General features: G+C 51.9%; 12 protein-coding genes across 12 annotated transcripts; 5 read left to right on the top strand and 7 right to left on the bottom strand.

Annotated features, from left to right (window-relative positions):
• Positions 1 to 893: 893 nt before the first annotated feature.
• On the bottom strand, positions 894 to 2,025 carry Z519_06223 (replication factor C subunit 5; the record flags this gene model as incomplete). The annotated part of the gene is made up of 2 exons (XM_016763963.1): positions 894 to 1,871; positions 1,939 to 2,025. The coding sequence occupies 2 exons, from the start codon at positions 2,023 to 2,025 to the stop codon at positions 894 to 896; spliced, it is 1,065 nt and encodes a 354-aa protein (XP_016620287.1).
• Positions 2,026 to 2,725: 700 nt separating this feature from the next.
• Positions 2,726 to 3,799, bottom strand: Z519_06222 (uncharacterized protein; the record flags this gene model as incomplete). The annotated part of the gene is made up of 2 exons (XM_016763962.1): positions 2,726 to 3,176; positions 3,225 to 3,799. The coding sequence occupies 2 exons, from the start codon at positions 3,797 to 3,799 to the stop codon at positions 2,726 to 2,728; spliced, it is 1,026 nt and encodes a 341-aa protein (XP_016620286.1).
• An 812-nt stretch (positions 3,800 to 4,611) lies between these two features.
• Z519_06221 (uncharacterized protein) lies at positions 4,612 to 5,697 on the bottom strand (the record flags this gene model as incomplete). The annotated part of the gene is made up of 1 exon (XM_016763961.1): positions 4,612 to 5,697. The coding sequence occupies one exon, from the start codon at positions 5,695 to 5,697 to the stop codon at positions 4,612 to 4,614; it is 1,086 nt and encodes a 361-aa protein (XP_016620285.1).
• Positions 5,698 to 6,250: 553 nt separating this feature from the next.
• Positions 6,251 to 7,428, bottom strand: Z519_06220 (uncharacterized protein; the record flags this gene model as incomplete). Its single annotated transcript, XM_016763960.1, has 4 exons — positions 6,251 to 6,532; positions 6,731 to 6,887; positions 6,924 to 7,294; positions 7,348 to 7,428. The coding sequence occupies 4 exons, from the start codon at positions 7,426 to 7,428 to the stop codon at positions 6,251 to 6,253; spliced, it is 891 nt and encodes a 296-aa protein (XP_016620284.1).
• Positions 7,429 to 8,728: 1,300 nt separating this feature from the next.
• Z519_06219 (uncharacterized protein) lies at positions 8,729 to 9,934 on the top strand (the record flags this gene model as incomplete). The annotated part of the gene is made up of 4 exons (XM_016763959.1): positions 8,729 to 8,803; positions 8,862 to 9,074; positions 9,126 to 9,343; positions 9,403 to 9,934. The coding sequence occupies 4 exons, from the start codon at positions 8,729 to 8,731 to the stop codon at positions 9,932 to 9,934; spliced, it is 1,038 nt and encodes a 345-aa protein (XP_016620283.1).
• A 933-nt stretch (positions 9,935 to 10,867) lies between these two features.
• Z519_06218 (uncharacterized protein) lies at positions 10,868 to 13,028 on the top strand (the record flags this gene model as incomplete). Its single annotated transcript, XM_016763958.1, has 3 exons — positions 10,868 to 11,337; positions 11,421 to 11,453; positions 11,513 to 13,028. 3 exons carry the CDS (start codon positions 10,868 to 10,870, stop codon positions 13,026 to 13,028), a joined length of 2,019 nt encoding a protein of 672 aa, XP_016620282.1.
• A 1,274-nt stretch (positions 13,029 to 14,302) lies between these two features.
• Positions 14,303 to 15,229, bottom strand: Z519_06217 (uncharacterized protein; the record flags this gene model as incomplete). Its single annotated transcript, XM_016763957.1, has 1 exon — positions 14,303 to 15,229. One exon carries the CDS (start codon positions 15,227 to 15,229, stop codon positions 14,303 to 14,305), a length of 927 nt encoding a protein of 308 aa, XP_016620281.1.
• Positions 15,230 to 15,907: 678 nt separating this feature from the next.
• Z519_06216 (uncharacterized protein) lies at positions 15,908 to 16,440 on the bottom strand (the record flags this gene model as incomplete). The annotated part of the gene is made up of 2 exons (XM_016763956.1): positions 15,908 to 16,261; positions 16,330 to 16,440. The coding sequence occupies 2 exons, from the start codon at positions 16,438 to 16,440 to the stop codon at positions 15,908 to 15,910; spliced, it is 465 nt and encodes a 154-aa protein (XP_016620280.1).
• A 95-nt stretch (positions 16,441 to 16,535) lies between these two features.
• On the bottom strand, positions 16,536 to 18,198 carry Z519_06215 (uncharacterized protein; the record flags this gene model as incomplete). Its single annotated transcript, XM_016763955.1, has 3 exons — positions 16,536 to 17,029; positions 17,267 to 17,491; positions 17,961 to 18,198. 3 exons carry the CDS (start codon positions 18,196 to 18,198, stop codon positions 16,536 to 16,538), a joined length of 957 nt encoding a protein of 318 aa, XP_016620279.1.
• Positions 18,199 to 18,494: 296 nt separating this feature from the next.
• Positions 18,495 to 19,095, top strand: Z519_06214 (uncharacterized protein; the record flags this gene model as incomplete). Its single annotated transcript, XM_016763954.1, has 3 exons — positions 18,495 to 18,667; positions 18,784 to 18,799; positions 18,886 to 19,095. 3 exons carry the CDS (start codon positions 18,495 to 18,497, stop codon positions 19,093 to 19,095), a joined length of 399 nt encoding a protein of 132 aa, XP_016620278.1.
• Positions 19,096 to 19,954: 859 nt separating this feature from the next.
• Z519_06213 (uncharacterized protein) lies at positions 19,955 to 21,602 on the top strand (the record flags this gene model as incomplete). Its single annotated transcript, XM_016763953.1, has 2 exons — positions 19,955 to 20,410; positions 20,781 to 21,602. 2 exons carry the CDS (start codon positions 19,955 to 19,957, stop codon positions 21,600 to 21,602), a joined length of 1,278 nt encoding a protein of 425 aa, XP_016620277.1.
• Positions 21,603 to 21,610: 8 nt separating this feature from the next.
• Z519_06212 (uncharacterized protein) lies at positions 21,611 to 21,811 on the top strand (the record flags this gene model as incomplete). Its single annotated transcript, XM_016763952.1, has 1 exon — positions 21,611 to 21,811. One exon carries the CDS (start codon positions 21,611 to 21,613, stop codon positions 21,809 to 21,811), a length of 201 nt encoding a protein of 66 aa, XP_016620276.1.
• Between the last annotated feature and the right edge of the window lie 476 nt (positions 21,812 to 22,287).

The raw sequence follows: 22,287 nt of genomic DNA, 5'->3' as shown, positions 1-22,287 counted from the left end.
GGAGAAGAAGGAGAAGAAGGAGAAGAAGGAGAAGAAGGAGAAGAAGGAGAAGAAGGAGAAGAAGGAGAAGAAGGAGAAGAAGGAGAAGAAGGAGAAGAAGAAGTGTTGAACTAGAAGACCATGTGGTGGCGGGATGGTGGACGAAACTTGTGCTCAGTCCCACCAATATCACAGGGGTGTCGAGCCCCCTTGGCATCACTGGTCTGCATATGAGCGAACAGAGCATCAATACCGGCGTTGGGGATAAGGAGAGGTTGATCTCATCGTGTCCAATATCAGAATTTGCAGGGATGCAGGAACGGGGAACAGCACGAGTTACGATATCGACGACCAAGTATGAAGGCGACTGCCCAATATTGAAGGGGGATACAGACACAGAGCGGTACTTAGGTACCGCAATACCACCCAGGCACCCAGGTACATCTGCTATGCCGGTTATCCAATGCGTGGGAAACCAGAACCAGAACCTATCTTCCTCGGATTCATCATTCATTCCCCTATCGTCGTTTCGTCCCCACAGCGAACAGAAAAAGACCGCACAGAAGTCCTGTCTGCTTCTTGATCTTATTTATTCATCTATTCATTCATGGGCACCGTCGTAGTCCTTTTTTGGGGGAGTATTATCGAAGTAGTAGGCAGTTGAATTCGTCATGGCGAATGCAGCCCAGTCCCGCTTTCTCCTCCAAACGCCCAGTTCAAACATTTCGAGTTTTTTGCAGTGGACAGTCTGCCCTCGGAGCAAACCTGGGCGTCCTGGCACACGGGTATGCGATGCATGTCCTGATCAACTCTGGAGGACATTGCAGGGGTGTACCTCCTCCTTCGTTGGTGTAGCTACTCCGTACTTTCTTTGCCCCTCGACCAGCTCTCACGTCTGGGGTCCTGAGTGCTCTTCAGAAATCCATGCCCACGAGGTATCCCTCAAAAATTCGCATGAACTTGGCCACAAAAGCCTCGAGGTGGAAAATGACCTTGCTGCCCAGCCTCACCCTGTGCTCGTAGAATGCCGCCCACTTAACCACCTCGGCCTTCAACTCGTCTGCGACTTCGGGCTGCGCGACGAGTTTCCAGGTCAAGGTTTTGAGGATCAATGTGGCGGGGATACAGTGCGTGAGCAGGTCGTACAGTTTCGCCCGCGTCGAGAGGATCATGTGTGGTGTGCGTTCGCGGATGATGTCCTTTGCGACCTGTTCGATCAGGAGTTCCCAGTCCGGTGGCGGTATGGGGGTTTTCTCGCTGGGCTCGGGGTGTTGAGCGTACACGGCTTCGAACATCAACAGCGCTTTGCGTAAGTTGCGACCTGATTCCCTCGCGATCCGCTCGTTGAGGGCAGGGATGACCTTCCAGTTCTCCTTCTTGGCCGCTTTCACCAGGGCGTCGCAGATTTCGGCCTCCGTGGGCGCAGCGACGCGGACAAGTAGTGTTCGACTGCGGATGGGCGCGATGATGCCAGCCGTGCTGTTCGCTACCAGGATCAAGCGCACGTTTGCGCTGTACTTTTCCATTGTCCTTCTCAAGGCGGCTTGCGCATCGCGACTAAGTCCATCTGCTTCATTGATGACCACCACCTTGAACCGTTGCCTTGCACTCAGGTCTATCTGTTGCGTTTGTGCGACCTCCTTCAGAAGATCCTGTATGACCACGCGATCGTAGGACCCCACGTCGCTAGGCGTGATTTCTAGATGGTACACCGAGGAGACGATATTGAACTCTAACTTGCGATTCGAGGCGGTCGTAAACATGCGGGCATCGATCTTGATTTTCTCTGCGCCGCTGCCGTACAAGGCGCGTAGTGTTGCGAGGACTCGTGTCTTTTTGCCTGCGCCAGAGGGACCATAGAAGAGGAGATGGGGAAAGTCGGCGGAAGAAGCCTGCGGTTATCAGCATGGAAATCGTGTGAGCAATTGGGTTGGTTATTCATGAAAGGGGGGAGTTTACCAAGGCTGCTAACCGGTCTGAAAGGTCTTTATGGTAGGTGAGAGCATCGAGAGATCGAGGCCGGAGTTTATCGACAAGAAGCGCCATGGTAGGGAGGTTGATGTGGTGTAGATATCCGAGTCGGATTGTCTTGGTGGTGGTAGTGGTGGTGCTGGTGAGTTGGTTGGGTGATTCTTTAAGAATTCTGAGACGCGTCCCGAGGCGCGTAAAGTGATTTTGCATGACGTCAAGTCACCATAGCCAACGTACCGGGTATTTCTCTCCATTAACCCAAGATATAGGGAAGCGCTGCTTCTAGAACCACAGTAAGATCTAATGAGGAGCGAAGGCCCCTTCAAACACCGTCGTCTCATAGTGCAAGATCCCACCGGCGATCCTGACGACGACAGCAATGCCAATTTCTATTCTTGACGCAAACCCGATCACTACCAGGCAGTGCCAAACAGATATAAGCCACAGTACTTATCTGCACTCTAACGACACGGAGCAGCACATGGCACCCAAAGAAAAGGAATATATACTTGGCGGAGGCGGGAGAAGTGTCTAAAGGGTCACAAACAATATAGGAAATAGCGCTTCCAAGAGCCAGCAACAAGTCTCGTTTGAGCATTTTTGGGTGTATCTCATGATAGACATAGGAGCACCGCGGTGGCAGACATCGATCAAGGCCACATGTGTGATAGGACATGAATAGGCAACCACTCTCGCTCCTTCTGAAGGCCATGTGTGTGGCACAGGCTTCGCCATTTCGAACCACTGCCACTTGAGCGTGCCTCACAGATGCATCCTACACAGTGTGTTCCCGCCGATATCTTTGTCTGACTCGGGCCGGAATTGCCGCCCTCCGTCGACTGGTATTCAGACCGAGCTCTTGAATGACTCTCTCGTCGGCGGCTTGCATGCCTGGCGCCTCTGGGCTCCCAACTGATGCCTTGACTGTCTGCCCGAGATGCTCTGCTTCGGCAATTTCCTCCAGTATCTGCGGAGACCTCCGTATCCTTCTCATCAGAGGCTGCATGTGATTCACCTGGATGTCCCTCATCCCATTCATCCACATGGCGTAGGTGTGAAGGAGCGACATCAGAATGTCATAGAGACTATTGATTGCATCCTGCACATCAGTATCGACGTCTTCAATGCCCAGCAGCTGCAGAAAAGGGTGATAAACATAAGAATCAAACACGTGTGTCAAATATTCCAATATCATTTTCTCTGTGCGGCAGGGCAAGGCTGTGTACCTGCAGAACGATCAGAAATCTTCATCTTCACGCAAGGCAGGTGCTCACCATGTAATAAGTATGGCTCGTTGTCGGTAGGTACACCAGAGATTTTGATTTGAAGGGTCGACGGTGAATGGGGCTCGCGTCTTGACAAAGTCGATGTTGTTGATCTGTTCAGTGACCTTGTCGGCTGATTGTCGAAGCTGAACCGACATCGACCGAATCTGAGAGAGGATCTTCAGTTTGTTGGAATCGATGTAACCCTGATAATGATCGCCGTTGGTAGGCACCAGTAACGATCCAAGTCCCGCTATTTCTTGTGCAAGACTCTCGAAGGCTTCCTTGCACATCAACGGGAGATCGGCATTAGTGAGTTGTTTGAGGAACTGGTCTAATGTCGGAGAGTTGAGTGCATCAACAGAGCGAAGGTTAGGTCGAAGAGGAGAGGTATGGGCGGTGGACGTGGAGTCTTTGGAGACGGGGGTATCATTGTGGTCTGTAGCATTTGAACCCGGGGACGAGAAGTGTTCGCTGATCCCGGAGCTGGATATGAGATCTCCCGTCGTGTCAAAGTTAATGTCTGGGTACCGGTCGAACAGGGTCGAGAGGTCAGTTTCTATTGCTTCTGTGGAATTCGCCATCTTAAAGCGAGCATTGATCACAAGAGGCACACTTGGCTTACAGCTGAGACGGCGACAGCGAGAGAATGACAAGACGCGCTGACTGCACTGACTGCACTGTCCAAGGGAAGCAACGATCAGACAGAGAATGACCAAGCAGGAACAGGTCACACCAGAAGGAGCAGCAGCAAAGAACAAATGGAATATAGAGCCATCTCCTGGCTTGTTGCATTGTCGCGTCGCTCGCGTTCATTCACTGCCTCACCTGCATCCAGAACAAGTGGCCGCCGAGTCAAGACACTCAATCACTCATGGCACAGACACGCATTGACCGCATCGAATTTGTATCTCATGAATTTACCAAGTGGTTTCCATCGCTGGCCATGGACTGGGCCATCTGCTTTGAGGAGAGCCTTTGGCCTGGCAAACTGCCCATGAAAACGAAGACATAACGCCAACGAATTTCGGAGCCGGAATGCTGTTGCTCTTCGCGCACTGACTGATTGGCACTCCACTGAATCAGATGTGACAACTCAAAGTTGGGCGATTGTAAGATAGTGATAAGCATTCAACAGTTAGATCACAAAGGGCAGGGTCATCAAACAGGGTAGCTCTCACAGAAGCTTCAAGAGAGAAGCCAATCGGAGCCCTGACCTCGCCCAGCGCACAAAGCTCATAGTCACATAGCTCAAGACGAAGGTCTCAGAGCTATGGCTCTAGATGGTCTTCACCTCCAACCGCAGACGCCTGACTGCTGTCAGAGGGGCTCCGTCCACTTTGGCCGGTCGTCAGACAGTGACAGATTCTATACCAGCTGACTTGGAAGGCGATAGCTAGAGGCCTTGAAACGACCAGCCTTGACTCTGAGCATCATCCAGTGCGGAGCTGTACGCACTGGAACCCCAAGCACCAGGCACGACACCCGGTCCGACGGCAGGAATTCCCGAATCCTTCGCTTTGGTCGATTGGTCCTGCTGGTCTGTTTGGACATTGTCACTCTGTTGAGCGCCCGCTCCGGAACCGGTGGTATCCGGATAGTTGCTTTCAAACTTGAACCCTGGCGGTGGCTTGATATCGTCATCATCCCCAGGAAGCTGAGTGTCAACGATGTTGTTTCCTATGCGCTGGAGTGATTTGCCGATGATAGTTTGCACCCACTGATAGAAGAAATATGATGCCGACAGAATTCCCATGGCCACCACAATCCAGCTGATGTTCACAGCGCGGTCACGACCAGTAGCAGATCTCCCAGAAACTCTGCCAGTAACGAGGCCAGTGTTTCGAAGATTCCACCAGTGGAAAGGATTAAGAATCATGGTCCTGAGGAAGCTTAGCACGCCCATAGAAACCATCCCCTTTATAAAATGCTGAGCCCATCCTGACAGGCTTCGTTGGGAGTCGTTGACATCAACAGCTTGCCAGACGTCCTCGTGGCCAACGATTGTCTCGTAGGGATCTGTGTAAAGATTAAGGATCGGATCTGCGATAAATCCGAGAAGAAATATGATCACCAGCATGACAAATGCCGTCAAAACTCCCGATGCTGTTTTGCTGCCGAGGTATCTCTGGATGGTGAGCCTGTTGAAGTTGAACTGGTACCCACACTCGTGGCATTTCCAAAGCGAGCCGGGTCGAACGCCCTCAGTCCGAGACCGCAGCAGACACAGCTCATGTATGTACCGCATGCCTCCTCTGCAGTGGCACGGCTTAATCAGCCGACCGTATTCGTCTTCATTTTTGTATTCCACAACGGGATGTTGAAAGGCAGGAGGGAGACCGGGAGGGTAGAGAGTAACTGTGGCGGGCACCTCCTCGAGACAGAGTCGGCAGGTGCGTGTAGGATACGTCCACGACTGGGGTGATTCGGGGGCATCCCCGTTCAAGGGAGCATGTTTCTGCGAATCTTCTGTGGAGGCCATGGTTGAAGGAAGATGTAGGGAGTGTGTGCCGATTGCCAGCTAATGCCTCTCAGAGAGCCTTCAACCCTAGCGACTCAGAAGCACCATGATCCGGAAGACGAATTTCAACGCGGGTGCAGCAACACAAAGCAAAGACTCAAGGAGGTGAGAGGGAGACTCGAAGCCTTAGAAACAACCCATGGCAGCGCTGGCCGTGACGAGGTCAGCACTGCCTGTAGAAGATGGAAAGTACCAGAATAATAGCCTGTAGATGTGGTCTGAAAGAAAGGAAGTGAAGGAGGGTGATGAACTCAAATGTTGTGTGTGGGGCGCGGGCACTACAGGGGAGTTTCAAATGACAAAATTAGTCGCTTTTCCACTGCACGATTCACATTCGAGGTCTGGATTGTTTGATAAATCTTTCGCGAGGCCTATAGCAGACTGACTACTTTGATGACTCCTACATTGACGAGGTTTCATACAGGGTGCGGGACAAGAATCATCAGCTTTCCAGCTCGCTCACCCTAACAAGCATGCCGTTCTTCTTGATCGGGTTGACAGGGTCAATGGGGCTCTAATCGAACTTTCGGATCCTCTCGAAGATCTTGTTCAGCTCTAACCTTGCAATGTTCTCGCCCATGCAGCGGAATCTGCCATTGCCGAAGACAAGATGGTGTGCCTCTTCCATGACAGCTAGGCGTTCGGGAGATGCTTCCAGCCAGCGCTCGGGCCGGAAGATTTCCGCATCAGCACCGTAATACCTCTGTATTATGGCGATGCATATTCCAAGCGCAAAAGGCGACTTCAGTCCCGGGAGGAAGGTAGACGCCATTGTGCGTATCACCTTGTGCCCCGACTACTCGAGGGAGTAAGCCTGCTGCTGCTGGGTGCTTGCGCAGAGCCTCCTTGATGCAAGCCTGCAGGGAGGGCAGTCTTAGGGCTTGAGCGTAGCAGATGATTGTGTCCAAGGGTATATCTGTTGCCGCTGCCTCGGCTTGGAGCTTTCGGTATATGTGTGGATTTGCCAGGATTGACAGAGGAATCCAGTACGAACGATGATTGCCGTCGTATCAGAGCCGGCCAGGAGTTGGAACAGGGATTCGTCTGAGATCTCGAGTTCCGACAACCCATGGTTCTTGAACGACGTTACCATATCGTAGCGTCCTGCCTTCTCACCAGAGAAACGGCCAGCTATGATCTGGCGAGCAACTCTACGTAAACATTAGTCTCGCTGTTTAATAGGTGACTCTCGATAACCCACGCTTTGGCCTTCCCTAACCCACTCTTTTGGTGAAGGCACAAGATTGGCTTGTACTGTCGGGATTCTGGCGATAGCTGACAGCAACGGCCCTGCCGAGAAGACATTCATGATAGGGAAGTTGTCCTCCATGGACTTCACATAGGTATATTTATCCGTGTCGTCAGAGACGAACCCGAATGCCTCACCGAGGGAGAGATATGTGATCACGGCCAGTATGAAGTATTGTGCGAGCTGGGCCCAGTCGAGCGGCTTGACGTTGCATCCCACCGAGAGATATTTCCGTTTGATCAAGCGCACGACGTCCATGACCATCTGGTCGATACTAGGCTCACATTCAGGGCTATCCTTGCCCGAATACTGTTTGCCTTGGTAAGTATTTCCTCACTGACGCAGACGAACTTCGCGCTTACTCCAGGAGACAGTTTTGCACGCATCAGGGAATGCTTGTCGTCGTTCAGTTCGGTGAAAAGGTTTTCTCGCTCGGCGTCCATCCTGAACGCCTTGTACCATGTCCACGGGAGTAGTCATTGATCCCGTGCGCATTTGCTTTGCGGTACAAATCTAGATCTGCGGTCACCACCATTGACGGGCTGATTCTGGCAATGGATCCTGGAATGTCGGCCAGAACACTTCGTCCGAGTCTCCTTGTAGGAGCAACAGCTTTTCATACCATAACGATCGCAAGCCTATTTCAGGGCCAGGTGTCCTTTCCCCGAGATTGCAGCTTTGATCCACCACCAATTCGTGAAACCTGCCAAAGGTGGCCCAGGAACATGTCGTAGTTTGTTGTAATATGCGAGGAGGGTTGAGATGACAAACCAACCTAGCCAGGCGACGGCAAACAGGACGAAGATTTTGACGAAGCTGACCTGCAGCGGTCCCGTAATCTGCTCCAGCATCCCGGCGCAGTCCCACCAGAGTTCTGCTGGTATGTCGGTCGAATTCAGTGAAGCAGTCCCGTTTATGTGCACTGCCCAGAGAAAGGGACGGCCGCGCAGCTTCAAGAGGTTCAGGTGGCTACATGTATGGACAAGCAAGTTCGCGGTGATGGGATCTTGGGGTGCAAATAGATGGGAGCTGAGTGGTAGAGGAGGGGAGAGTTCCCATTCATGTAGCTGCTTCTGTACGTGCAGTCATCGAGGTGCATGTGCATACCTAATACAAAATCCATGTGCCGCCATGTGTGTGGCGTGGCACCCAGGCGCGTTCGGTGATGTATCTACGCAATCCGTAGTGGGCTCGGTGGCTAGAAGTTAGAACTACTGTACTTGTAGATTGACCACATGGCTTGTGAGCTTCGGCTACTTACCGTACTAGATCACTGAAGAATCAAAGCACCTTCAGAACGACTACACATACTCCCTCGCTGTGAGGAAATGATAACCACTTGCGACTGACGGGAAGTTACGAAGATAGCGACTACTAACTGTTACCAACGGACCGAAGTATAATCTCTGCCTTTCAGTGTCCGACTTAGAACCGACACTCCAAGCACCACCAAGGCTACGATGTCGCCCGCTTCTTAGCCCACTAGATAGCCTTCCCAGGGACGGCCGGTGGGCTCGCAGAGTCATCCCCAGAACCAAACCGTTTCTTGGCCTACTTAGCCGGAACTGATGGGCTGATGGGCTCATGAGCTGCGAGAGAGGCATGTTTTATCAGTAGAGTCGAGGCGCTATCTACCGGGATCCAGCAATGTCGAAATAAACGAAAAGAAAAAGAAAAGAACCCTATTCGATCTTCTCATTATACCCCCGTATTAGCATCAGAAATCGAAGCAGCGAAACGCAAATGGCTTCAACCCAACCAGAAGCTGATGCCAATGAACCAAATCAAACGCCTAGCGATGTAGAAGTCGACCATGGGGTTTGTCCAACTTTCGATTGCAACTTTTGCTCTTTGCTTGAACTAATCGGCGCTGCAGTACGACAGCGAAGACTCGGGTTTTGAGCCAGATTTGGTCTTGACACAATGCGTTCGGTCAAGCATATACCAATACAAGGTCGAGAATGGCCGGACATGCCATGCATATAAAGAAGGCCAATATTTCATGCCAAACGACTTAGCCGAGCACGCGCCTAGAATTGCAACACCGCGCAATGTTCTTGCCGCGAGGGCCAAGCTCTTATATGCACCCGTCACACAGCTTCAGCATGTCCTAGATCTAGGCACAAGCATTAGAACATAGGCCATCGATGTAGCCGACGCGCACCCCGAGGCTATAGTGACAGTTGTAGACTTGAGTCCTATTCAGCCCTCGCTCGGTCCACCAAATGTCAGATGGGAGATAGATGATGTCGAGGACGATTGGACATGGCCGCTAGACCCCTTCGATCTGATATACAGCCAATTCATGCTCAGCGGAAGCATCGCCGATTTTCAAAAGTATTTTCAACAGGCTTTTAGGTAAAGCTCGACGCGATACCCAAACATAGTTGGATCTAACGCATGGTCCTCTCGTGTAGACACTGCAGACCAGGTGGCTACTTTGAGCTCCACGACCTGGCCACATCCCTACGAAGCGACCATGCTCCGATTAGCCCAGACAGCGCCGTCGACGAGTGGTGTCGCCTCATGCGACAAGGCATCACCGGCATGGGACGCAGGCTTGACCTAAACTTTGAAGAACTCGGGGATCTAATGCGAGAAGTTGGCTTTGTCGGCGTGGTTGTCCGGCCGTTCAAGATCCCTATAGGCCGATGGCCGTCTGATAAAAGGATGAAGGAAGCAGGACTGTTTCAACTGTCTGCGATGCTGAATGGCGTCGAAGCATTGACACTCGCCGTCTTTACGCGCTGCTTGGGCTGGGAGGCAGAACGTGTTCAAGTATTCCTTGCTGGTGTGAGGAAAGAGTTTAAAGCCACAAAACGCTATACTTACTGGCCATGGTACGTTAATGACCGAGTGCGAATCGATTATGCTGACATCTCTTGCACGCAGCGCCGTCATTTACGGCAGAAAGCCTCGACCGGTGCCCGAATAGGCGATGCACTGTAAGCGACCGTAGCGGTGGGCTGGCCACCCGGTATAGGAACGACCTTGTATGGAACAGTATGCGGGATCAAGCATGACCCAAGAAATCCTGTTGCTGGATATAATGGGCGTACATCCAGATTTGTGACGGTAAGTACTTACGTCGAGTCCTCTGCGACAACCGCCGCGCGGTCAGGGCAGTTGGTTTGGCAACGCCGCCTCTGAGTAAGCGAGGTTAGCAGTGACCAACTAGACTCGCCCTAAGTGATGTAGCTGTGGTCGCGAGCTACCTCGTTCTTCGGTCAGCTGTTGAATGTTTTGGAGGGACAGTGTTGGGAGGGTTCTTGGGTATCCCCGGGTATTGCAGAGGGAAAGGCAAGGGAAAGAGTATCAGCTATTTCTCAGTATACTCCGCCCAAGGCTTGACACGCCAAGACGCGCAAGGCTGCCCTCTAACGACTTCGTCCGCCCTCAACAAACTCGGGACAAGGCCGCACTTTCTCACGGCCAATCTACCCTTGACGCAAAGGATCGCTTTGGACCTGAGCTCCAGGAGGGCTTGTAAATCCAGCCCATTGTATCTCCTCGTGTGCCTTCGGTTCCTGCAGTCCTCCCACTCTTTCTTACCCCGCAGCTCTACCTCTCACCATCTCGAACTCAACGAAGGCGTGAAGAAATAATTGCCCTCACCGCGTTTTCACTCGAGGGTAGAGAAAAAGGCTATTCAACAATGACAAGGGGCTGTATCGCTTCAAGCTGAAGCTGCCATGTTCTGCAATTCTGATGGATTGATCTGCGAAGTAGATCGGTGATTTTCAGGGAGAACGATTTTGCTGTTCAACCTTTTCAAGGGCCTAAGACTACCCAACTTGTCTTCTCAGGCCCACACTCAACAGGCCCTCTATTTCTATCTGAGGAAGAGCGACATCACACTTCTCCTATCTACCCAAGAAGAAGATGGCGCCTTCAGCACCCGAGATGCTCTCCCCGGCTGCGTTCTTCACCACCCTTCTCTATTTGGTGAATCTCGAGCAGAGCTCCGAGATCGCCGAGACGTCCCTTCTCTTGTCGTCTACGCCACCCACGACCCTTTCCCGTGCCGGACTTGCGATCCTCAACCTCTCAGTCCACTCCCTGAAGACTGGGCTCGGAGGCCGTAGTGTGGTTGAGCTCGGCCTCGATCCGGCCGTCGTGAGCAAGGATTCCAAGGGTGAGTTGCCCGAGCACGGGATTCGTACAGGGGATATCGTGCGGGTCGGGGAGATCCCGAAGGGAACAGCGAGAAAGAAGGAAGCCGCAGAGTTGAAAGGAAAGGGGGTTGAAGGGGTGGTGGTTCGCGTCGGTGAGAGGGCTGTTTGGGTCGCGCTGGGCAAGGATGGTGGCGGGAGCGAGAATGTCGAAGAGGTGCCGGACGGCAAATTGTGGCTGTGCGTTTCCTCGGTGTTTCCTGACATCGCCAATGACCTGCTACAGAATGACGCTGACGAGTGACTGATTGTTTTCTCGACAGAGTCAAACTTGCGAACGATGTCACTTACAAGAGGTGATTTATGCCACATCTGGCCCTCGAGAATCGATCGTGGCTGACCGATCTGTCCCCAGAATGAACCAAACCTTGACTAAACTTCTCAAGACACCCGAATCGTCATACACGACCCTCCAGCGCGTCATCCTAGGCCTTTCCTCCCCAGGCACAGCTGACTCGTCTCAATCGAGCGACATCACGTTCTTTGACCCGACATTAAACCCTTCGCAAAAGGACGCCATCCGCTTCGTCCTCTCCTCGCCGGAGATAGGGCTCATCCACGGCCCGCCTGGTACGGGAAAGACCTACACGCTTATCGAACTGATCCTGCAGCTTCTCAAGCGTAACCAACGTGTTCTAGTGTGCGGACCCAGCAACATCAGCGTTGACAACATCGTCGAACGGCTTTCCTTGACCTCCCCTAGTACACCAATCGTTCGTCTAGGTCATCCGGCCCGCCTCTTACCAAGTGTCTTGAACCACTCGCTCGAAGTGTTGACCCGAACGAGCGAAGCAGCGGCCATTGTAAGCGATGTGCGAAAGGAAATGGACGAAAAGCAGGCGTCAATTCGGAAGACTCGTAATGGCCGCGAACGACGCGCGATTTACGCCGATTTGAAAGAACTAAGGAAAGAGTACCGGGAGAGGGAGGGGAAGTGCATACATGGGCTGGTGAGCGGCAGCAAAGTCGTGCTGTCGACACTTCATGGTGCAGGGAGTTATCAAGTCCGTAATCAGGAATTCGACGTCGTGGTGATTGATGAGGCGAGTCAGGCTCTCGAGCCACAATGCTGGATTCCGCTGGTCTTCGGAGGATCCAACGTGAAAAAGTTAGTCTTAGCGGGTGATCATCTGCAGTTACCGCCAACGGTCAAGAGTGCAGACAATAAAGACAGCAAGGAGCAAAAGAAATCCGTGACCCAGAGTCTGGAAGAAGACCTTGCAAAGCTATCTGTCAAGGACGAGGAAGTAAAGACAGCGAAGAGTTGGTCCTTGGAAACAACAATGTTTGATCGGCTCTTAGCCACACACGGATCTGGGATCAAGAGACTGCTCAATACGCAGTACCGGATGCATGAGAAGATCATGCAGTTTCCAAGCGACGAGCTGTACGAAGGGAAGCTTGTCGCGGCCGATGCTGTAAAATCCCGACTCTTGAGGGACCTGCCATATGCAGTAAAAGAGACCGAAGACACCGTCGAACCCCTTGTGTTCTTCGACACGCAAGGAGGTGATTTCCCTGAGAAGACCGAAGACGATTCAGGTGGCCAGATTCACAAATCGACCTTGCTGGGAGACAGCAAGAGCAATGAAATGGAAGCGGCTGTGGCCGCCATGCATGTGAAGAATCTGGTTGAAGCCGGAGTCAAGGACGAAGACATTGCAGTGGTCACGCCTTACAACGCACAGGTCGCCCTTCTCAGCTCCATGCTCAAGGAGAAGTTTCCAAACCTTGAACTCGGCAGTGTCGATGGCTTTCAGGGCCGAGAGAAAGAGGCCGTCGTTGTCAGTCTGGTCAGAAGCAACGCTGCAAAGGAGGTGGGCTTCTTGGGTGAGAAAAGGAGATTAAACGGTAGGTCCAATCTCCCCTAATATCGACCTCGACTGTGTTCCGCGTACCTATGTACTTTTGCCTGTCTGCCAAAGACCCAGTTGTTGTTGTTGTTGTTGTTGTTGTTGTTGTTGTTGTTGTTGTTGTTGTTGTTGTTGTTGTTGTTGTTGTTGTTGTTGTTGTTGTTGTTGTTGTTGCTGTTGGGTGCTTACTTTGCGCCAATGCGAGGCATCCTGCCGCTGGAATTGTTCTTTTTGTATCCAGAATACCTGACAAAGCTGCACTCTTTAGTGGCAATGACCCGACCGAAACGCCATCTGTGCGTGATTGGCGATTCAGAGACGGTTTCTCGCGGCAGCCCCTTTTTGAAGAGGTGGATGAAGTTCTTGGAGGACAATGCAGATCTGAGATATCCAAACCTCGAGGATTTGGGACTCGGATAGTTTGCCTGCATGTCACACAATGCACCTGTAATCAGAGATCTGCAAATTCGGGCTCATGACCTAAACCGTCGACACCCAGAGTCGGCAAATCGTATCAGCGGGAGACATGCGATTGTATTGGCTTGTTGGCGGCGAGGACATTTTGAAAAGCATACGAAGGCCCCTCGGCCCCTCGGCCCCCCTGGTGAGCCAGTTTCAAGTCGAGGTAAGAGGAGCCTGATGTGGGACGTCCTCAACAACTATAGTCGTTTTCAAAGGGGCAATTGGCTGGACTATACCGAGAAAACCCCCCCAAGAAACTCCATTACAACTTGTTTTCCGATTCGACCCTGCATTCAGCACGAGATTCGTCAATCAAGAGCGGAGTACCGAGTACAGGATTGCCTACTATCGATTCATATCACTCGGCGTCTTGCGGGTCAATTGAGAGTGTTGTGTATGCACTAAATGGTCAAAAGCGCCGCTATGACTCTCTTCAATATTACCGTCCACGGAGCCTGTCTTTTGCAAAAAGGAAGTGGATTCATTTAGGCCTCCCGCCGCCAATTCCGTCACGGAATCCCCAATAAACTCGTCCCGGGGGCCGAAAAATCTGCCCTGTCCCAAAATTGTAGTGTGGATGTGTAATTACCTATTCTCAGACGCTGCTATCAAATCGATGGAGATACTAATTAAGCCTTCTGTCGAGGGACCGTACTATTATAAAAATGGTGAGTTTTTTGAGATGAATAGACCGGCAGCTGGCAAATACATCCCTGGCATAGCTGTGCATCCTCATATCCCATACCGAGTAATTAAGCTGTTGTTCAGTCTCGTTTGCCGACGTATTTGCCCGTTTCGACCTTCTGTTGTCGTTGCTGTTGTTTTGATCTTCACACTGACTGGTGGCGGATCCAGTATTGACCGGACAGCTGGTCCGTGTGGTTCTTATTGGGAGCCTGAGGACACCTTGCATGGTTGTTTTGATTATACCACAAGGCGTGGCACTGGCTGCACCAACGCCAACCGCCTTGGTAGTCGTGTCCCGGGTTTGGAACATTGTGCAAGACGGTATAGTTCCCGCTGTTGGAATAGTCGTGAGTTCCTCGTTTGGGACACACGCCTCGACCAGTGCCCGAGCTACTGTGGCATAGCACATAGCACTTGTTGCACCATTTCCAGCCCTGTTGCCCGGGCGCGCTCGGGTCATTGTGCGTCACGCTATACTGTCCGCTGGGCTTGCTGATGTGGGCTCCGCCACCGGCACAGGCATTGTACCCGTCGTAGGCCAATAACTGGCACTTCGAGCACCAACGCCATTGATCTTGGCCGCCGTTGGGCGGGTTCCCGTCGATGGACAGGGTGTAATGGCCACTTCCGCTGTGGTCGTGGGTGCCTCCGCTCTGGCATCTGCCCGCGTTCCCTCCGGCATACGCGAGGCCGAAACACTTCCTGCACCATCTCCAGTTCTGCTGTCCCGGCGCCGAAGAATCGTTGTGCGTGAGACGGTAGTTGCCGCTTCCATTGGTGTCGTGGTTGCCGCCCGCTGAACACGGACCGTTTGACCCCCCGCCGCTACCTGTATAAGAGAGGACTTGACATTTTTTGCACCACCTCCAATGGTCTTGGCCGGGACCGCCAGCCCCAGAGAGAAGGCTGTAGTTTGAACTGGTCGAATGGTCGTGCACTCCACCAGCAGGGCATCTCGCTGTCCCAGCATAGTGAAGGCAAGAGCATTTTTCGCAGTACCTCCAGTGGCCCTGTAGAGCTGTCGCAGCAGCAGACATGGCACTCAATCCTTCGTGACTTTCGGAAGCCATTGCTAGTACCCAGAAGAGAGAGGTTCAAGAAAGTACCCAGTAGGCGTCAGGAGCCAAATGTAATGGTAGTAGGAAAAATTCAGCCTCATAAAGGTGCCCTAGGTCCCAAGGACTGAGAAGAAGATTTTATAATCCGACGGTTGCCTTTGGGTGATCATAGTTCTCCATTGGCACGAATGGATGTGAAAAGCCTTACGTAAATGGGATGCAAGAGATGGCGTGAGGCTGAACTGCATTGTCGACATCCTTGTTCATGTGTTGTTCAAATGATGAGCCTGTGGACTGAGATTCCTCGACTATCCAGAGTGCCACGAAAAGCCCAGCCTTGCCCAGCCTTGCCCAGCACATCACTTGAAGAAGGATCCACCGTCATTGGCGCAAACCGACAAAGCTGAAAACACGACAAGACATGCAGGAGGCACAATACGATGCTCACATTCTGGGCAACGAATGAAACTAGAGTATCCAACCGAAGTCTTCTCGTAATTGTGTTCTGTTGAGTGCATGTGGTTTGGGAAATACAAGGCCCGATTGCGTTAGGTAGAATGTACCTGTACATATGTGTTGCCAGTTGCCGGGAAAACTGCGTACGGCTCACCCTTTAGGTCCTAGGATGAGGGTAACGCTGCCCGTGCTCATCACCCCCAGCACGAGCGCAAAATCTTCTCGATATCATCTTCAGATTCCGGCAGAAACAAAAGTAGAGATGGATGAACCCTCCATGACGCCTTGGGTTTGAAATTTAAAGGGCGCCGGTCCGCCTGATACCTCCTCTTTCGTCATTTTCCTGTTCAGGGATCTCAGGTAGAGAGAATAACTGACAGTGAAGAGGATTCCGGCACAGGGGAAGGCCATATTCACAATGAGGGCGGTCTGATATCGGGGTGCTTCCCGGGCGAAAAAGATGTTAGACGCAACCAGGCCTATAGAGTTAGTACATGCCAACAGCACGCCGGTAGTAAGGGCACGGGAATTCAAGTTGGGAATATTGGCGACAGTCCCAGCCGAGAAGATCACGCTCATGGGGTATGCCTAGACCCCGTCAGTATCAGTACCAACAGGAGCCGGAGAACGTCTCTAGACTACTGATAGAGACTTACTTCGGTGGTGCAGAAGAAGATGGCCATATATGCAATACCTTTCTGCTTGTCGATGTTCACCCCAAGCAGAACGACATATCCGATCAGACTCAAAACCAGAGGAATAGTCATATGGAAGCCTCGCTCGCGAAAGTAGTCGGACGAATAGCAGCCGTCACGGCAGGTGCTACAGTGTACTGTTAATGTTTCGTTCAAGTCAGCCGATGCTATTGAGAGATTTCCTGATGCAAAACTAGTGCTAGTGCTAATGCCTGCTCCTCATCGTCGTGCGTAGGAGGAACGGAAGGGGCAGATAAGTTCGTCTTCGTGACCGAGTATCCCAATCGGACCGTCATGATAGCGAGGAAATTGGCGCTTACATTTGGCCAGATGCCCACCGACAGGGCGATCAGGACACGGGCGCAGCCATGGACCTTCTTGAACTCAGCAACAGCCTCAGACCACATGAACCGGTCGTTCCGGCTCTCCATGGTCTCGAGGCGGATACGCATCTCGGCCATATCCTTTTCGGTGGGCGTGAGGAAATAGGCATGCGCGATGTCCTGCGGGAGGATGAAGTAGGCGACGATGGCGACGATGCAGGTCAGGCAGCCTTTGAGAATGAAGAGATACGGCCACACGAACAAGTTACTGGACGAGGACGGCCTGATTTGAAACATCCCGTACGCCAGCAGGCCGCCAAACGCGGAGGCGATGACAGCTCCCAGCGTAAAAGATGGCAATGCGGGAAGCAATCTCGGCGCGAGTATACCATTTACTCAGATAGAAGACGACACTGGGGGGGAAGGCGTGGAATCAGTCAGCGTGCTTATTTTTTTTTGGTTTTCTTTTGCGGGGACCAAGGCCGTGCACGGGTGTATAGGTGTGTGAGTGAGGGAGAAAGACAGACAGAGGAAGAGAGAGACTTGCGATGCTAGAAACCCGGACTTGAATATACCGACAAAAATGCGACAGGTGAGCAGTTGACCGAAGTTTTTGACGACCGAGGTGCAGGCCGACGCAATACCAAAGGTCAGCATCATACAAGGCAAACTGACCTTGGCCGAGCCGACTTTGGTGAAGACGGTCATGACTGGGCCGAAGGCCTCGAACATGACATAGTAGAGGGCCAGGAGCAAGTTGTACTGGCCACCGGTCAACTTGGTGTCTTCGACCCAAGGAGCTGTTGGTTGTCCCAATGAAGGGTGTGTTGTCAGCTATCCATCCGGCTGTCTTAACCATTTCCATCACCAAGACAAATGAACTCACTTGAAAGTATACATGATGGCCAACGTGGGAAGGATGACTAAGTCGATTTTTAGTCGCAGCTTGCGGATGGTTCGAGAGTCCAAGGACTGGAGGCTGCCCATGTTGGCACCAGTGTCATTGGAGGGGGTTTGGACGATCACCCGGTCCTTTTCGTCGCGGCCAATCTTGTCAGAACTCATTGTGATTTCGAAAAGCGCGAGAACAAGACCTTGAAGTCAGAGAGACGAGAGAAGCGAGGCCTGGGAAGGTAGACTTCCTGTGGTATTTATCTCCACTCAACCAGTCGAGGATGGGGATCAGGCACAGGCCATTATCATCTTGATGTTATCTCCACGGCCATCATGGCCTGCGGATCCTCACCACGGACAAAGACCGGAATTCACAGCCAAGACCATCTGATGGAGATCGAAAGCCCTCGGTTGCGATGGTGTTCTCTCGGGCCATCCGATGCTCCACCCAGCGCGGATGACCCGAGAGATCCATCAATTCGAGGTTTGACCGATCTTCCCGCCTGGCAAGTTCCGCGGCGGCGAAGTCGGCCAGGGTAGTCGGTGCAGCTCGGAAGAGGATGAATGTGTTGAATGACTGAGTCACTGGCTGTGGACATATCCAGACGGGCATGCTGAACTAGGTACCTTGTATGCATCTGCGTGTCGGTTGGACACAACGACGGAAAGAAATGCAGGAGATGGAGTGGACTCCACGATGACCCGATCCCCGATGATGCTGATTTCGATTTGAACGAGTTGATATCGTTTTCTGTTTGATCTGAGATTGTTTGTCGTGGCCCGTTTTGCTTGGGTTTCCCTGTATTTGTCCTCGTATACGTCCGGCGGTCAAGATGCAGCTGATCGCCGGGTTGTTCGTCCCTTTCTCAACTCAACGCATCATTCCCCGGTCACGTTGACCTTCCTCGTATGAGAGAAGGCCGGCTGGGAGGAGCGTTCTGGACTGTCTGGGCCCCCTGTTACGACGTGATCGACGAAGACCCTGGGCTCGACTTCAACACCCCCACGAATCACCTGCGAGACTCCCTCGAGATGCTCGACATTATCCAGAACATGATCGCCTGGCATCCCGAGAATCTACAGTACGCCCGGTCTGACGAAACTTGGCCAAGAAACTCGTCAGGGAACTAAACCGGATCGGCATCGCCTCCGACTTTGACGGTATGTAAATGGAGGTTGATGGGTTGGAGGATGCTAGTAAATATCCAAACTTAGTAAGTCTCTTCTTCATCGCACACTCGCTTCCTTTCTCCTATCTCCTTACTCCTGCCATACCTAGCAATAACTAACATAGATCTAGGTTGCCGAGCTTCTCTCCCGAGGTTGGACGCCGGAAGAGATGCGTGGTGTTTTGGGAGGCAATCTCAAGGATCGATTGCCCTCATCTGCCATCTGGGAGAAGAGAAAGGACCTGCACTCGACGCGATGGGGTGGAGGCGTCCAAGTATACTGGCCGAAAGACGTCAAGGAGGCAGCGGAGAGGATTATGATACGACATGATGAGCTGTAATGTGAGAGAGAAGTAGGTCTAGTAATTTGCTCTTTCGATTTGCTCTCCTTTTTAAGTGGAAGACCGAGTCACTGGTGTCTACAGTCCACCACGTTGTCAACGTCGCCGAGTCATCTTGTTGCTATCAGCAAACAACAAATTGACGAACTCGGTCGTCGCTAAAGGATTCAAAAAGGCAAAGACACGCCCTAGGCTACTGAACCAACCCGAGGCCAAAAGTTGATTGATCGATTAAGAAGGAAGAGAAGTTCTATCTGTGACAGAAGAGGCCGAGAGGCTTGAATCCCAGCCCACCAGCCTGCGCCGCAATGCCAAGAGATTTCCTGACTAGCCTAATACGGCTAGGTCAAATGTTCCGCTGTCGCTCAAGGTTCACGCATTTGCTAGCGCGAATTATGGCCTGTACCAGGTAGAGCTTAGTTGGAGCTCTAAAGTCACTTCGGCCCTTATCTACCTCGTACCTCCAAGATATATCCTTGCCTTCGCGCCCACTCTTGACCTCGATTAACCATATTGGCGTTGTCTCATGCTTGCCTTTGTTGGCTGTTAGACGCCTTACCCCACGAAAGCCCCAAATACCCAGGTTGTCGAGTTATGAATTCCTCACCCGTCTCGGCTAGCCACCGCATACCGGCAGCCGCGGCGCAACTTTCGCTTCCTACATCTGCTGGCTCTCGAGTCTTGCAAGCCTGTAGTGTATGGTAAGTAATAAAGAACGTCTGGCTGGAGACGGTGGCTCAAGGCACACTATTGAAACTAACATCTGGATCTGGGTAGTCGGAGAAGGAAGACGAAATGCAATAGCGTCCGACCAGTTTGCAAAAGTTCCGTGCAAAGAGGTATTTAATGTTCTTGGCCCATGGAACCATCAATATCGCCTTCTTTGGGAGATGACGCAGGCCTCGCACTGAGTCCGGCGGCGGAAAATGAAGAGCCTGCACAGAAACGACCGCGGCGATCCAGAATGGCGCGTCGCCAAGGCAACAATCATCTTTCGGCGAGCTTGTTGCAGCGTGCGCTTGATATCTTCTATGCACGACATTACAGAATAGAGTTTTGTTCGCTTTTCCCCGTGTCATCGCTTGAAGTCGACACGTTGCGTCGCCGATCAGGATTTCCGGCTCATGCATTGGTCGCCCTATCTGGACTTTATATGAGTCGGGAGGAAGTGGTGGGAGAAGGATTTACGACGCCGACGGCATTGTCGCACGCGATAGTGTCACGAGAGTACTCTCGTCAATCTGTCGATGCGCCTTCAAATATAACGCGAGATATAGTCTACCTTCATTGTGATCAGGCTAATAAGTTCGTTTTAGTAAGTTCAATTCAAGCCAACCTTCTTCTTTCATTAAAAGAACTCCTGGCCCGGACTGCATACAAAGCTTGGATATTCACTGGAATTGCCATTCCACAAGCACAAACTCTGAGAGTTGGCATGGAATACCATCAAAGGCTTTCTAATCGTCAGAAAGAAGTCCAAAGACGTACGTATTGGTCATGTTTTCTGATGGATCGCCTTGTGTCCCAATGCTGCTGGAGACATCAGATGATTGACGCCGAGACCGTCCGTGTCAATCTCCCTTGTCTGGAGAACATATTCATCTTCGACTAAGCATTCGACGGGCCGAATTTAAAGGCACTAACAGTCCCTTATTTTTTTTGCAGTTCTTGATATATGGGCACAGGCTACTTATGCGCAAGTAAAGGGAGATTTTCGAGAAACCATCCATCACTCGAGCGGTGCGGAAGGCGGTCTCAGTCAGCTGGAGCAGAAAATCGATAAGTTATATGGCTCGCTACCTCCTACCCTGCAGTGGACCAGACAAAACAGAACAATTTTCCGACACACGAATCAAGAAGCGCTATTTGTCAATTTCCATTTCCTGCTTTGTCATGCGAGATGTGTGATGTATCAAGAGTACATTCCGTATCACGCCACGACATATGTGGCATCGGGCGATCAGGGACTTCAATATTATGGTGCTCTAATTAGCCCTTATGCTAATGGTCCGGATAGCAGAACAATATCTGTTTGCGTCTCCAGCTCGGAAGCTATCATCGATATGATGGCCGAACTGTCTCCGCGCAAACAGCTCCGGCGGAGCCAGAGATTTGCAATCCTTTTTTGCGGCACAAGCAATGTTGTCCGCTGTGAACATTCAGTTATGGCTCCAATACGTCGAAAGAAAAGACGACGAGACTTGCAAAAATGCTGCCGCGAGGGTCGCGGAAGTAACTGCCATCTTCCGGACTGGAAATCGCAGTGGCTAGTGGCAGCCGCATGGATGAGCACGCTCGCATCACTCCGCCAGCTCTATCAGGCCACATACGAAACTGCGATTTCCAGTCCGGAAGATGCCCGCCCTAACGGTGGAGATACAGAGGCGGATGAAGAGGCGCCTCCTCCTCCTCCTCCTCCTCCTCCTCCTCCTCCTTCCGTCATCGAGAGCGAGTCGCAGGAGCGCCTTTCTCCGCATCTCACTGAAGGCTACGGACTTCCGGACTGAATGAAGAAATGATTGACAAAATCCGATTTATCCTTTTGGCTTCGCTTGAAGACACCGATGTGCGGGAGCGAGTGCTGAACTCGTCGATGAGCATCGTCAAGCGGCCTTCTTGTGACTATGATGCACTGTTCCAGGACTGGGAAACCGGATTTCCCGAGATAGACATGGATGATGCGTGGTCAGGTTTCATCAGCGGCGGTGCTGCTTGATCTGACTACCATATTTTGACCCTCGAGCTGTGCAAAAAATATAGCTCATACAGATCCAAGGTCTAAAACTTAAACCCGAGACGGTCTATTTAACGCTCCTTCCGATATCGATGAACCTTGCTCTTTATCCAGCCTGCTGCCAGGTGGGTTGGTACAAATCACTAGGGATTTGGCCTCTTAGGCAGTCTGAAGTAGGACTTCAAGGCATTCGGCTTCTGATCTATATGGATACTAGCGTTGGGCAAGTATTGCAGGCTGCCTTAGTCCTTCTAGATCAATCTAGTCGACAGAAGTGACACCGACGATGCCGTATAGGGTGACACACAAAACCTCGATTCTCCAACTCAGCTCACAGTTCTGCTCTCTCTCCAACAGCCTCCCAAGGCTCTATCCAGACATCAGCTAACTAGTACAGCTAAGATCCTAGTACCCGTCAAGGGATCATCCTCCTTCTCTACCCAAGCGGCTAAACCAGA

Source organism: Cladophialophora bantiana, assembly GCF_000835475.1.
Source record: "Cladophialophora bantiana CBS 173.52 unplaced genomic scaffold supercont1.8, whole genome shotgun sequence".
Taxonomy (NCBI): Eukaryota; Fungi; Ascomycota; class Eurotiomycetes; order Chaetothyriales; family Herpotrichiellaceae; genus Cladophialophora; species Cladophialophora bantiana.
Note: the sequence above shows the minus strand (reverse complement) of the source record. Positions and strands in the feature narration are given on the sequence as shown.